We start from the raw sequence: 16071 nt of genomic DNA, 5'->3' as shown, positions 1-16071 counted from the left end.
AAATAAAAAGTGTAGAATAGCGGACCGTAGTACAAGACAGAGGCAGGGAGCGTATTAGGAAAGTATCAGTTGTCAGAGGGAAATGTGTTCTGGGGGCTGTCACTGCTGTCAGTCCTGTTCTCTGGCAGACCCTGTGATAATACCAAGCCAGGGAGCTAGACAGAGAATAATTCATCACCCAGGTCGACGCGATTGGCGTGCCATCAGATTTGGGCTCGTTCCCCCGTCTCTCCTCCGCTACACAGTTGGGAGAAAGAATGCCGTGTCCAAAAAAGAAAACACACACACACACACTCAACACTTCAGAGCGTGCCACCTCCGATTCAGCAAGCGCAGAAGCCGAGTATGGCATGTTTACAAACACACCCGACCTCTTCAAATACCCTCCAAACTAAACACACACTGGTGGTGCGAAGGGGAAAAAAACACACTGAGATGGCGTTTACCAAGAGCCCTTTGCTTCCCTCTGTTCGCTCTTCCTGCAGGCTGGCACTCTTCGGGAGGATGAGAGCAGGGAAAGGTGCAGGCGAGCCACGGGGAAACTAAACAGCACAATAACTGCTATCCAAGAACTGCATTTTGTGATGCAATGCTGTGTCACAATTTCTTGCAGAGGACGCAGTCAAATCCTGGAGGATATGACATGAAAATATATTAAAAATAAAAGTGGAGTTTGTTTAGCGAGTTTTATCAGACTCAACAATTTCTGAACATTTTAACTTTGGAAAATGTGTAGTAATGAATTTGCACCATGCTGAATTTTTGAAACTGAATGCAACATTTGTAATATTTTGATCACTAGACCATAAAAAAGTAGTTAATATAAAGCAGAAATATAGGAATTTAGATTTCTAGAAAGGAAGCGAAGCTGACTGATCTTTCGGTTCTAAAAGTGGGGTTTGTTTAGCAAGTTTTATCAGACTCAACAATTTCTGAACATTTTTACTTTTGAAAATGTGTAGTAAAGAATTTGCGCCATGGTGAATTTTTTTTTAAATGAATGCATTTGTAATATTTGAATCACTAGACCATAAACAAAAGTAGTTAATATAAAGCAGAAATATCTAATTTAGATTTCTAGAAAGGAAGCGAGGGAAGTGAAGATGACTGATGCATTTTAACTTCTGAAAATGTGTAGTAATGAATTTGCACCATGCTAAATTTTTGAAACTGAATGCAGCATTCATATTATTTTGATCACAAACACAAGTAGTTAATATAAAGCAAAAAATGTAGGAATTTACATTTCTAAAAAGGAAGCATGGAAAGGGAAACTGACAGATCTTTTGGTTTCAAAATATATACGTGTCATATCTCATGTGTCATTTCTGATTGAACCGATCAGCAATCGTTTGCATTTGTTTGCACATTATTTCACAAACGAGCACCACAAACAAAGCGCATCTTCTGACGAGGGAAAAAAAAAAAAAAAAACACCCACATGTTCCATCTTAGTCGAGTTTCATCTTAAAGAACAGCAGAGGAACTTTGGGGAATGTCGGCATGTTCATAATTGAAAACGGAAGCCTTGGAGATGCCTTCATTTGAATGCACACACTATCGTCTTCAAACCCTATTTTTGTTTCATTCTTCTTCTTCTAAATAGCTGTTTGTTGTAGCTGAGAGCATCAACCACTTTCACGATGTAACCTTTGAGTGCTTCTCGCACAAAAAGAATGGCAAATGCAGCCTTAAGTCTTCGAAGGGGAAAACTAGTCATAGAAACAAAGCGAGACGCCTCTCCCAGCCCGTTTACACCATTTTGCAACTCCCCCTGCAGTAAAACAAGCCTCACACTGATTATTCTCCCTTCATCTGCTGCTATAGCACAGCAGCTGGGCAATATTGACTGCTTAACCCTAGGAAATACTTTGATTGGTACTTTGCATTGGATCTGAGCCGAGTTATAGGTTATTAGAATTATTTATTTTCCTACTTATCTCCTATATGCCATGCATTAATAAAGTGGAGCTATTTATTTAGATCATTGGGGTATTGCATATTTAATCATGACCCACGATGACCTAAAATGGATTGGAATGATATGAAAGTTTAAAAAAATTAAGTTCTTGCTTTTAAAAAAATAAAAAAGAAGAAATAATCAATGGATTTTAAAGTTCATACATATTGCATAGTTCAGCTGGAGCACTCAAATATAAAACCTGCACTAAAACATAAAAACCCTGAGAGGAGGCTTTGTAATCGTAAGAATGAAGATACCTTATTGCTACAGAAACAAAAGGCAAAATCTTTTTATAATCTGTTTGAAAGGTCTTTCTCTTGTCACTTGTTTTAATCTTGGGTGAGAATTTGCTTCTATTCCCGGAAGCATAGGGAAAAAGTACAAAGATCCGTCTTAACTTTATGCAAAGTGGTCTGACTGCCTTTTTAGAACAGACATGTCTCATCAAACCAGAGACGAGGGTTTTTGTGTCCTGTCAAAATGCGTGTTATAAGTGTGTTGACATGATGCACAATACAAAAAAAAAAAAAAACATAATTGCATATGCCGCATGCGTGCTCAATATTTATATCAGCTATGCAAATTATATATTGTCTGTGAAATGAGAATCATACGAACAAAACTGCAGCAAATATGTCACTTAAATGTATTATTATATAAATAGAAAACATCTTATTTACACCATTCAAAAAAAAAAAAAAAATGTAGTAACATTATGATTAATTAAAAAGGATTAAAGACATAAGAAAAAAATCCTAACCTTTTGTTCTAAGGGCAGGAAAAAGTAAGATAATGAAAACTCTTTAAAAATGTTACAAATAATTACCCTAAAATATCTTATTATAAATCAACTGCTATCTCTTATTGTTCATCATTATTATTGCTTCTTTTTTTTTTTTTACCACACTGCACACTGACAGCAAACGGCGACACAAGGACGCAAATAATAATGGAACCTGAACTGCAGCAAAAGTAAACAGTTCATTAGATAGGCATTAAAAGGCATAAAAATACCCAGGGGCAGAGTTTAATGAGAGGCCCTGAAGTGACACTGCCAAAGCTTTTTCCTCCACTTTTCCACTCGGAAACCACACGGCTGGTGGCAAACCGTGAAGAGTAATTAATGATATTTAATTTATAAAGTGTGTTTCATTAAGTATTTCTCACCAGTGGGAAAATGTCTGGCCAGTTCTGATTTCGAATTAATGGGACTTTAGTCAAACACAATGTGGCTGCCTCAAATTGCCATTTAACCTTTTCTTTCTGCAGCTAATAATCTGCTGAAAATGTTTAAGGGGAATTGAGGATTCAAGTGGGGGGGGGGTTGTAAGAAAGAAGAAAAATATTCACCTCATACTGCTGATTTGTGTAACAGATAAGAAAAAGACTATGGCTGACAATGAATGGCATATAGAAATATTTAATATTTAATATGATTGTTATTAAGGCATTGCATGCATGCATCATGTGTGTTTTGTGTGGTTAAGCTGTGTTCTGCAACAGCGGTCAAAGCGTCATGTGTTTTTATGAGTGCATCTGGTCTAGAGTAAAGTGCTGTAGTGGTTGAAGAAAGCAAAGACCTTTTCAAGCAGGCTCCAGTATCACAACAGTCTTAAATAATGCATCTCATCCTAGCAGGGGTCTAACACCATCCGCAAGCAGAAAGAATACTATTCACACATGCACAGGAAGCTACACATCCATCCGCACACACAGAATGTTGCTTTTCTCTTTTAACATGTACTAGAAAATAAATTGTAGGAGGTTGTGCAATTAAACGAGCACTCTTTTTTTGAGCACTTGATACGATATCAGATAAAGGCACAAAGTAATGACGGTCGCAGGAGGGTCTTTATGCCTCTGTGATTTATTTTTTAGTCTTTGGTAACATCAAATCTGTCATACGGGTGATAGATGGACAGATGCGTTTGGTTTTGTGTGCGTTGGTGTGACATTTATGTTAGTCGCTTGTGGTAAAAATCGCAGGAGCTGTGCACAACACATAGACTGATATCAGCATGGTGTCTCTCATTAGCACACAGGTTACTGGTGTGTGCCTTTAATTCACTGAGCATTGTGTATGAAAAAAAACAACAACAAGCAAGCCATGCAGAAAAATTCAGGAACAAATGAAGGCTACGGAGATTGCAATCACATGAATATGGAATTGTGATATACTAGAGGGAAATATTTCTCTTTGTACTTAATTTTTTTTTTTAATGAAAATAATCAGACCTTTAAATAATATTTATAAGTAGAATTGATCAATTATAATATAATTTAATTATAAATATAAAATTAATAATTAATGTAATAAAATATAAAATATTTACAATTACAATCAAATGAATATGCTTTTGTGATATACTAACTCAGAGTGAAATGTTGGTCTTTGTACTTAAATTTTATTAAAAAAAAAGACTTTTAAATAATAATTATAATTGATAATATCTATAATTATATTTTAAAATAAAAAATTAACACACTGTATTTATGCTTTTTGTCACTGTTTACACTCTTATTTGTGTTTATAATTAATAAAAACCCTGAAAAAAAATAAAAATTATAAAATAATATGAATTATAATTAATTTTTTTGTATTGTTTATTTTATATATTATTATTATTATTATTATAAATTATAATAATTATAATAATTTTTTATTATAAATATACATTTTTTAATATTTGTAAAATTATAGTTTAATATTTCTAAAATACTTAAATTACAAAATACTGTACTTAAAATATAAAATGACTAATTCAAAAAATTATAAACGCTAATTTGAGGTGGGGGGGGTCATACATAAAATTTTAAAAAAGAGAGAGAGGCTGAGGAAAATAAATTAATATTTTAAATTCAAAAAAAGATGCCAAAAAATGGTCAGAAAAAGTTTTTAAATCATATAAATAATAAAACAGCTCAATACAGCCATGGATATTTCTGTCAATGTCATGTTCGAAGCACCGAGTGCAGTCAATAAACCTAACGACTCTGCCCACATACAGAGAGCGAGGGAAAAAACGATTGCAAGTGAACTCCCAACAAAAGAGCAAATTCAAGCTGCTTTGATTGAAGAAACGGCATATACTTCTTGAAGGCCGGGGAGTCGCTGCGAATGGTTATTTCTTTAAGGCATAAGCGCCGATTAAACCCAATATTAAAATATGGAAGCAGTTCTAATGAAAAATCAAAGCCCGTTTCTCTGGCAGCCGAGCCTTTTCTCACATTAATGCTGGGTTGGGAGCAGGGCCGGTGCGGGCACTAGTAGAGCAGACCCCGGCTAGGCAAGAGTGGAGAAATCAATAGAGAAGAGCCGGTGGGGAGGGAGACTGCCAGAGCTGGCAGGGCCGGGCCGGCTCCCATCACAGCACTCTCCTCTGGCGTGCAGTGGGGAATGAAACGGGCCTCCCTGGGTCAGCACCAGAGAAAAGGTGAGATTAGAGGAAATGGAGGAGGGATTTCTGAGGCACAAGATACCTGGCGAGCCAGGGACCAATCGCCCATTAGCCTGTGGCTACCTACATATGGTTCACTGAACCCTGCACAGAAAATAACTTCTTTTTTTTTCTTGTCTTTCTTCACCTCCCCCGATCCGTCTTTCTCTCTCCTTATGGAAAAAAAAAAAGTGATGTGTTTTTTTTGTTTTTTTGTTCTGACCTAAGTTCATGCCATATTTAGCATCTGATGTCTGTTGTGAGTGTTTCTTCTAAGAACACTCCGATGCAACCAGTCATAAAGAAAGCCGAGCTTATATGCTATTATTGTGTGCGAATACACACGGGAATGAATGGCTACACGTTGAATAACGCCTCGCTCGGTCTCTCCCTCTTCTCCTCGCAACGCGACTATTGTCTGGGATGAATGCTCAAGTCATTAGCATAAAAATACCCAAACACACACAGCAGCTTAACCACATCATTAATTCTATACATGTATGTATATTTGTCACTGCCCTATGTGCACCAAATTCAAATGGAGATTTAAACAAAGGCCTCATCCACAGTCATAATGAAGTGCAGTCCTGTGAAATCAACTGCAACCATTCATTACAATAGAGCTCAAGACGGAAGTTCAAGACAAGATATTTATCCCGTGGCCTCTGCTAATCCTTTCTATATATATCTCTGTCGGAAAGGAGATGATCTCTAAACTCATTTACGCATTATTTTTATTGTGTGTGTGTGTGTGGTAATTGATAAATATAATTATATAATTGACTAATTTAACAAAGTAATAATATTATAATTATATTATAGATTGATTTAAAATAAAAAGTAAAAATATTTCTAGCTGATATAATTGCTCAATGCATTTCAAATAAATATATTTTAAAATAGAATAAACTTGCAACAAAACAGCACTGAATGATAAAATACCATTTTAAAAATAAAAGTACAGTAAAATAAAATAAAAATTTTACTTCTACAAATAACATTAAGAAATAAAAATAAATCTTACACCAGAACAAATTTCCCCTGCATTATGTAGGAAGAAATTCATTTAAAATATCAAAAATATTATAAGCTTGGACAAAAATCTAAAATTATTTAATCAAACATTTAAATGCAAGGAAAAAGCACGGACTTAAAAGTCTTTTAGAAGTCTTAAAAGTGGACCTACTCTCTCTCTTTAAGCTCTATGTTTTAAAAAAAAATAGTAATGTGACATTAAATTTCAGATTTGCCTAATTTTAATCAATGACAAAAAGCTAATTACCACCCTACACTTTCATCATCATTTTCAACCACCATAATTTCAACCAAAATGCTCCATGAAAAACCAAAAAGTACTCTCTCATCCTCATTACGGAGAAAAACCTAGCAATAATTTACAGATTTCATATGCACTGTAAATATATCACTCCATTAAAGGGGAGGACAAGTTGATGTCTATAGAGTCTGAGACGTCAAAGTTTTCTCTCTCTCTCTCTCTTTGGGGCGTGCATTTTAAAAGAGAAGGGGAAAAAACCAAGCCAATGATTCATAATACATTTCATAAATACTTCATGATTTTTCATACTTAAGCTGGCCTGGCAAATCAAAAATTTTTTGTCACCCTTTTTCGTCCCTCATGTCAGTTCATCATTTTCCGCGGGTGTCACATGTCACTTTCACTTTACATGAGCGATAGGAACGGGCAGAGAGAGGAGACAGCTCCGCTGTGTCTGATTTTCCAGCCACTCTCAAACAGACACACAGACACATGGAATTGTTTAAACTACCTGATCTGTGTCACGGCTAACTATGGAGACAAATAGGAGATTAATCATTAACTCAGTTAAAATAAACAATACACAATCAAAAAACATAGCAAAATTATCAACACATTACATAAATATTCATACTTTTATGAAGAATTGTAGCTACACTCCTTAATCCCTTAACTTAACTACCTTACTAACTATTAATAAGCAGTAATTAGGAGTTTATTGAGGAAAAATTCGTAATTAATAGTTAGTTAATAATAGTGAGAACTGGACCCTAATCCAAAGTGTGACCAAAATTATTTTATAAGTATTTATAAAAAAAAAATAAAATAAAAAAAGTTATTTAGAAATAAATATTCCTTTTATATACAATTAAACTGTAATACTATTTTTATGTTATACTGAATGCAGTCATGGACTTCATATTTTTTCTATAATTAAAATAATATTAATTCATAAATCATATAAAATGTCCAAATATTATGTTGTAAAATTAGGCTTTCAAATATACCACCGGTTCTAGTTTTCTAGCTTGAGAGAAAACCTCCACTTCTTATTAAGTACATGGGCTCTTCATTCCCAGCCATGGAGGCTTGATTTTCTCCTTCGAGTGACACAGTCCTTCACCTCATCATCGTCCCATCACTGCGATTAGAGCACGCACCACAGCCCTGATCTCTGTAAAGCCACACAATCCCATCTCAGAGTACCAACCAATCCGCAAGACGCCCCGCGTAAAACAACTCCATAATAAAAGACACGTTCAAAAGATTGATTTAGTCCCTTTTTAAACCAGTACCATCTCAGAAAAAGAATCCCATCAATCCGTGAGATTTCCATAATAAACACAGAAGGTTTGTAATCAGGCAGTGTGTTTGGACTTGGCCATCACAGGAGACTTGCTAAACTCAAATGACACAACTATTCTAATCTGCATTACCTTCTTAGTGCCATGAAACAATCAGACAACAATCAAGAGTTTTTTAGAGTGCATATTCAGCTCTAATTTAAGGCGATTAAAAGTGTCGAACATCCAGGTCAAGTATGTCTGTCATGCTTCTCTTTTGTGGAAGCTGCTGTAATAGATGACTTGGTATAACTCTAAGAAACAAGTTTTCAGTTTTGATTCAGAGAGATTCAAAAGGCTTATTTGGAAAGCATGTGTGTGTAAAACTTGATATAGCGCACTAAAGGCTGCAACAAGTCTACAGATGAGAAGAGCTTGACGATTAAAAGTTAACTTGGGGAAGTGCAACAAAGTTTTATTGAAGTCAGTGGATTTCATCAAGATGATTGACAAACCTGTTTTCAGTTTATTTATCCAACAAATCCCTGAAGGGATTTAACAAACTCCAACAAAGTTTTGTAGAATCTGTGACCTGAACCTTGACCAGTCATTTTGTAATTTAAAATGACTTTTCGCTAAATGTCGGTAATCATTCAAAGACATGTATTTACCCTTATAAGACAATAAAATAAATAAATAAATAAATAAATAAAGCTGCCTACAATCTGACATTTTTAACGACTAGGGCAAATTTACCATTGGAAAACTAGGTCACATTGTACAATTGTACGTGTAAACTTATCAGACTATGCTAACACTTAATAACGCCTTCAATAAACCTGGTTAAACTCATGGTCATGTTCATGTTTTTATGTTATTGGTCATAGTATCTAATCCCTAAACCTTTCAAAATACTATTGAGGTCAGCCACCTCTGAGAAAACTCTGCAAAATATATTCTTAAACAATTATTAAATAGATATAAAGGAAAAACATGAGGACAGAGCTTCAATTTCACTGAAAGACTTTCTATACAATTCACTATTTCATAGTGTATTAACCTTAATATGCCTTTTATTTCTTTATGATTATCTGTGCTTTCTTCACAACCAAAACACCTATAAAATATAATCTTCTCTGGTAAACAATCTGAACTGATTCAAGGCCATATCATGATAATACAATTTTTTTCAGCATTGCCAAAGTGACTTGATAAACAGGGTTAGTGATACTAAAAGCTATAGTCAGGAATGCAGTTTTCTTATTGTTCGCAGCAACTAATCAAGCACTTGGCCACAATTTTGAATAGGAACATGGAATTTAAAATAAGATAAACGCTCAAATATCTAATATGTCACATGACTGTACAAAAATTATTTAAAAAACAAACAAACAAAAAAACATATATACCATTTATATAGAATCATCCATAATAAAATCATGGATTTAACAAGCTAAACAACACATGGCTTGAGAGTTCAATCACTGTCAATTAAAAAAAAAAATCAAAAACATTTTAGAATCACATTTTCTCTATATCTAGAAAACACACCTGTAAAAAGCATTGTATAAACATTATTTCTATAAACACTGCATTAATGTAATCAAAAAAGGTTACAAAAACTCATTGCAATTCACAATTTATTTAAACATATATTAACATATTTACTGACATATCGCTTTAGACTTACTGATATAAAAATTATGGTAACACTTTACAATAAGGTTCATTAGTTAACTACATTAGTTAACATGAACTAATAATGAACTGCACTTCTACAGCATTTATTAATCTTTGTTAATGTTAATTTAAACATTTACTAATACATTATTAAAATCTTGTTAACATTAGTTAATGCACTGTGAACTAACATGAACAAACAATGAACAACTGTATTTCATTAACTAATGTTAACGAAGATTAGTAAATACAGTAACAAATGTATTGCTCATGGTTAGTTCATGTTAGTTTATACATTAACTAATGTTTAACTAATGAACCTTATTGTAAAGTGTTACCAAAATGATAATTAATCTTTATTTGGAATACTACTTGTGCACAATGCACATTTGTTAATATTAGGCCTAAAATGTGTTTTAATGTCACTATTGATGAGGATTGTATGATATTTGAATAATATCGGTCTTTAAACGCAAGATATTTAAAGTGTACCTAAAGTATACTTGCAATAGTTCCACTCAAATATACTTAAGTATATCTTTAGTTGGACCGCAGCACTACTTCCGCACAAAGTGCATTAAGTACAAAATTAGTTGTTCCAATTTAGCAGTTTAGTATACTAAAAGTGCAATTGCAGGGTATTTTTTATTAAGAACATAATATGTAAATCTATTTATAATATACTTAGCATGAAATAAATGTATTTCAAATACATTTTAGTATATTTATTTTTCACTAGGGTAGCTAAATGAAAATAGGAATAATAATCATTTAAAAAAATTATTTTTAGAAAATATCTAAAATAACTGCACATTCATAAATTGTGTTGCTAAAAAAAAAAAAAAAACTATGTCTCAGAAGTCAGTCCATTAAAAGAACACAGTTCATAAAGATTAAAACACTATAGTGCTGAGAGCAAAGCAGAACACTTGAGCTGAAGTCTTTGAGTGTAGTAAGGTGGGAAAGACCTGTTCTCAAGCAATCACCCAGACCCCAACCGCTCTGCCTACAAGCTCTTGCCCTCTAAATGAGCAAACAAGTACCCCCATCACCCAGGATATTCAAGTGTTTAATCTCAGTGTTCCTCAAAGGAAAGTAGTCAAAAAGAAACTGATGGTCTACCTATATCTAAGAAAACGGCTTTGATTAGCAATTGCCTAAAAGCGATGATGAGCAATGGTTTCTTCCTGATACCTTGAACAATGTCGCCATCTGTCGTTCATAGAAGGAAATGTGTCAGAACCAGGAATTGAGCCTGATAATGCAGTTTAGCTAGTTTATCATCTCTGTATTGATCAATGAGACAACAAAATATTTTTCTATATTAAAATATATCTATCATTGTATAACAAGAATGTTATGTAAGCCCATATTTCCTTTACTCAATATGTTCTATAATATTGTGTTTAATAGAACTGGGGGGGATTAATGTAGAGATAAGCAATCAATTTTTAATTTTTTTTTTTTTAAATATTCAATACTGTTGGTTAACACAAATAAAAAAAAAAATAAATAAAAAAAAAGTGGATCCTGTAAGGTCTTGTATAAGTAACAGAGCAGACTGATATATCAAGGCATAGAAAAAAAAAACTTTCCACTTGCTTTGAAAAGATTTATTTTTTCCCAATTGGTTTCATTAAATTACGCCTCCATTACTTTTTTTGACCATTCAAAAGCATCGCTAAGAGGTACCGACTTTTACGGCCCCTGACTGACTTTCGGCCTAACACAAATAAGCTTTAACTTATTGTTTTGTGAACATATCTTTAGCACTCTCGCCTTTTTGCTAATATAAGGCCTCCGCGGGGGTTCTCGGCTTTAAGACCCTGCGCCCCCATTATCAAAATGAAGCCATCATGAAGCGAGCATACCTTCGGGATGTCCTTCTGATATCTGCCTACTTTCTCTTGAAAAATGGCAGGGTTAAGAGGTCGGCCGGTCCCCGTCTGCCGCCGAACAGGAGGCTTAGTCTGGCGAGTGGGATGGAGCGAAGACTTCAAACCGCGGGGTGAACGGGTGAGTGCGAGCAGGGGTAAAGAGAGAGAAGCTCCAGGGAGGCCAGAGGAGGGGAAGGGCAAGACAAGGCCTTGATTTCCCGTGGAAGCACAACAAAGCCTCTGCTTTTTTAGAGAAAGCAGCGATGGCCCTCTCCCTGACACCTCTTAGAAGTGTGCGTGTGTGCTCACGTTGCGTGGCAGAGAGGATAAGCCATCCACGCTAAAGCATTTGGCACTTCTGAGGAGCCAGCTGAATCTCCCAGCTTTAGGACAAGTTTCTGGGGTTTGCTATCACCGGCGGCTTCAGGGGGATCTGTTCTTCAAATGCACATAAATTCAAAGAACCAAGGAGAAAAATGGCTTTCAATCAGGACAATTATTATCTCATTCTAAAAACACATAAACACCCGTCTGATAAAAAGGTAAAGATAAAACTACATATGGTTTAGTCTCTGATATATATATAGACTAAACCAGAAATTTTGGACATACATTACCTTTTTCATTAACGTAATATTCTTCATTTCATTATAATTACTATCAAACTAATTTCTACAAAAAGTTAAAACATTTGATCTATTAGTTTCCAAACTACTGAGTTTGGAAAGCACAAAACACATTTTAAATAAATGATGGCTTAAATGTTAACAGCAACCAACATCTTGCATATCCATGATTAGTTTGCATAGAAATATATCTTAAAAAAAAAAAAAAAAAAAACGAGGTGAAAGGCAAAGGAATGCAACCATGAACGGTGCACTAAACCCTTTCACAGCGGGTGTTAATTGCATGATAATTAAGCACGGCAACAGTCAAGAGGGAGAAGCTAAAGATTAATCATCGGCCAATTAAATGCCCATGGTGAGGAACGTGCGGCCCCTCGGAGACGAGAGATCTCCACTGTGATCTGAGCTATCAGCACAGCGGCACAACATCAGATCACTGGCAAAAGATCCTTTTCAAAACTCTCCTCATTTATGTCAGCCTTTCTGGAATCGTTGTGGATGCCGTAGCCATCTGGTAATTGATATCAAGAGCACCTTGAGTTAGGTGCAGGTGCTGAGTTTGAAAGAAATGATGAAGTGAATTTGCTGCGTGCTGAGACTTCATATGGTGGCATAAGCGAATGAAGTGGATTGCAAAGAGAACAAGGCTATAGAGGTACTGAAATGCTTTAAAACAATTTAATGTGATATTCCCAAAAACAATAAATAAATAAATATAGTCTCTATTAAAATGTTAGCACAATTATTTATCCACCCACATGAAGATATATATATGTATGGTATAGTGTATTATATATAGTATAATAATATATTATATTTAGTTAGTTATTTTATATAAATATTTATTTTATAAATATACAAGTAAATATATTTATACTTGTCTCAAGATATGTGTGTTTTTATATATACAAAATAAGAAAATATATATAAAATATAAGAAAATATAAGAAAACACACACTAAAAAAATACTGGGTTAAAAACAACCCAAGTTGGATTAAAAATGGACAAACCCAGCAATTGGGTTGTTTTAACCCATCGGTTGGGTTAATTGTTTGCCCAACATGCTAGGCAGTTTTATTTAACCCAAATATTGTTTAAAAATTACTATATGGCTGGCTTATTTCCAACCCAAAATAAGTTGGAAATTAAAAATCGGACACATAATTATTAGAGGCAACAATAATAATCATTAATAACATTTATTATTGTGTAATTTAATAAATGTTTATTGTTTAATTCTTATTCATTAATAGATGTAAATTTCCAACATATTTTGGGTTCATTTTAAGCAAGCAATACAGTCATTTTTAAACAATAGTTGAGTTAAATAAAACTACCTAGCAGGTTGGGCAAACATTTAACCCAACCGCTGAGTTAAAACAACCCAATCACTGGGTTTGTCCATTTTCAACCCAACTTGGGTTGTTTTTAACCCAGCATGTTTTAGAGCATATATAAAAAAATATTTCATATTATTATAAATAGCATTTTATTTTAAGGTGACAGTTACACGTTCCATGTACTTACTATAGTAATAACAGTTAATTATGCACAGTTACAAGTAACATCCTAAACCAAGTCCTAACCCTATAGTAAGTACATGTAACTAATTAATATTGCTTAGTACTTATTTGTGTAAATACACTGTAAAAAACAACCACCTTAAAATAAAATGTAACCTAAATATATATTTATATTATCACTGAAAAGCAAAAGTGCTTACCAGAAACAGGGAATGTAGCATATTACCTGGTATCAGAAACTGCACGAGACAAAGGCAAGGCCAGCACCTCATATTCCAAACATTAAAGAATCAAAGTTTGTTTAGTGTGATCAGTTTATCCTCTCCTAACAGTAAAACATAAATGTGACCACTTCAGAGAAAACAAAAAGACGTGTTTTTGAATAAGATTATTAAAGTATGGGTGTACTTATTTATTAATTTTTAATGGCATGTCAGCAGCAAGGCTATCTTCATAGTATGGCTGTAAGAAAGACAAACATGGTGATGTAAAACAAGCAAAGGAAAAATTTGGCTTCAGAGTAAAAGCACCTCATTAAGGTTTGATGTGTGTGGGGTAGATTCTTCATGGGCAGGTAGAGTTATGAATAACTAAACAAGGACATCTGGAGAAAAATACAGCTCTACTCTCCTTGGCTCAAGTGGTAGTTGCAAAAAATACATTCTGAATTAACCACAGTGGAAATGCCAATGACCTTCGGTGGTTTTAAAGTTGAAGGACTAAGCTTCATGCCACATGTGTATGTTTGCGTGCTTACGTGAAGAAGAACGGCCATTGAAAGTACTCACGCAAAAAGCATGATGCTTTTTTTTGTTTGTTTAAGGCTGTTTTTAATACTCACAAAATCTTTCTCAAGTTTCTCCATCTCTTGCTTGTAGCTCTTCAGACGGCTGTTGTACATGGCTCGGCTCTGAATCGGAATCTCTCGAACCTCCAGGTCCATCTGCTCGAGCTAGAAACACCAATTAAATTCAGTGTAAACAAGCAAACTATTTCACATTTCATTTTGATACAAAAACAATTAAACTGTCTCGCTAGTTTACTGTCAACCAGAGGTAGCGCAGAGGCATCGATTCAGGCACCCGGCAAATCAAGTCATGTTAGGAGGTGTCGCTTCATTAAAACCTCTGGCGCGGTTGAGCTCTGACAACTACGACATGTGTCCATGTCACATGTGAGCAAACCGGCGTGCACAAAAGGGCCCTGCTGATTTACACTGTCCAATCAACATGACATGATGGGACAATTTACATGCGACACACATCCCTCCTTTCGGCACCTGCCACGGCGCCTTCCCCCAATAATGGCGTGAAATGTGTCGCGCGGTGTCACTTAAAAGCGCATTATGTGGATGTGATCACACCGTTAGCACCAAGCAGCCTTCAGCCAGATGAAGAGTGTCTCATGTCACCGGCGACATTGCAGGTGTTGTTTATGCAGGGGGGAAATTTTTCCAAATTCATTATTTAGAAAACGAGTGAGTGAAAATTACTGATCAAAGACCCACCAACTCTCTGACTTCTTCAAGCTGTTTGTCGACATTTAGAACCAGCTGTGTCTTCTCCTCTGAAAGAGAAAAAGAGGAAAACATATTGATCAGTGGATGGAGGAGCTGTGCTTCATGACAACAGCCCGACTCCCCCGCAACAACAAGGGAGCAAATAAAAACAAGCCTACATTTGAAGATATATTTACACATTCTCAACGCACAAAGATCCATATTTGATGTGTCTTATTTTTCCATGTGTAAACGCCTTTGTTAGTTCGTGAAGGAGCGCAGAGACGCCTCTTGGCAACTCAAAAGAGGAGAGAGATGTCAGCTCCGCCAAACTCTGCCGTTCTGCCACCCACTCAGAATGACTACAATGAGGTTGTATTGGTTTTTATCCACTGGTACGAGCCAGGCCAAAGTATAGAGAATGACCGAATTTCCCTTTCCCAATTTGCATCTACATCACATCACTAATGTTCAGTTGGAAGATGAATACATATGTCAAATCTAACTCTCCAAGCAAGTTCATGAAGCTTTTTACAAAAATAAGAGAGGCCGTGATCTTGCGGCTGTTCCGGTATTGTTAGGAAAGAACCACATGAAATGTTATCAATGGCGACAATATTATAAAGTTACTGCTTTGCTAAAAATACATAAATGAAAAGCACTAAAAACTAATATATTGTTTTATTGAAAACAATCATAAAATAAAGTAATAAAATACCAAAAAACAATAATAAAATAGTTGACAGTAAACATTTATGTTACAATTTTAACTATTTAAAAAAAAATGCCATACTTTTAAACTTTCCATTGATCAAATAATCCTGAAAAAAATGTATCATGGTTTCCACAAAAATATTAAGCAGCACAACTGTTTCCAACACTGATAATAATAAGAAATGTTTCTTCA

General features: G+C 34.7%; 1 protein-coding gene across 6 annotated transcripts in view; it reads right to left on the bottom strand.

Annotated features, from left to right (window-relative positions):
* The window catches only part of vti1a (vesicle transport through interaction with t-SNAREs 1A), a 133679-nt gene that overhangs the window by 110829 nt on the left and 6779 nt on the right, over positions 1-16071 (bottom strand). For all 6 annotated transcript variants that reach the window (XM_051913952.1, XM_051913950.1, XM_051913955.1 and 3 more), the window contains exons 2-3: positions 15174-15232; positions 14508-14618 (exon numbers count right to left, since the gene is read on the bottom strand). In XM_051913952.1, coding sequence (XP_051769912.1) covers positions 14508-14618; positions 15174-15232 — 170 coding nt within the window. The remainder of the gene's footprint in view (positions 1-14507; positions 14619-15173; positions 15233-16071) is intronic.

The sequence above is a fragment of the Ctenopharyngodon idella genome, chromosome 12, assembly GCF_019924925.1.
Source record: "Ctenopharyngodon idella isolate HZGC_01 chromosome 12, HZGC01, whole genome shotgun sequence".
Lineage (NCBI taxonomy): Eukaryota > Metazoa > Chordata > Actinopteri > Cypriniformes > Xenocyprididae > Ctenopharyngodon > Ctenopharyngodon idella.
The sequence above is the reverse complement of the archived record's forward strand: the minus strand, read 5'-3'. Positions and strand labels throughout refer to the sequence as shown.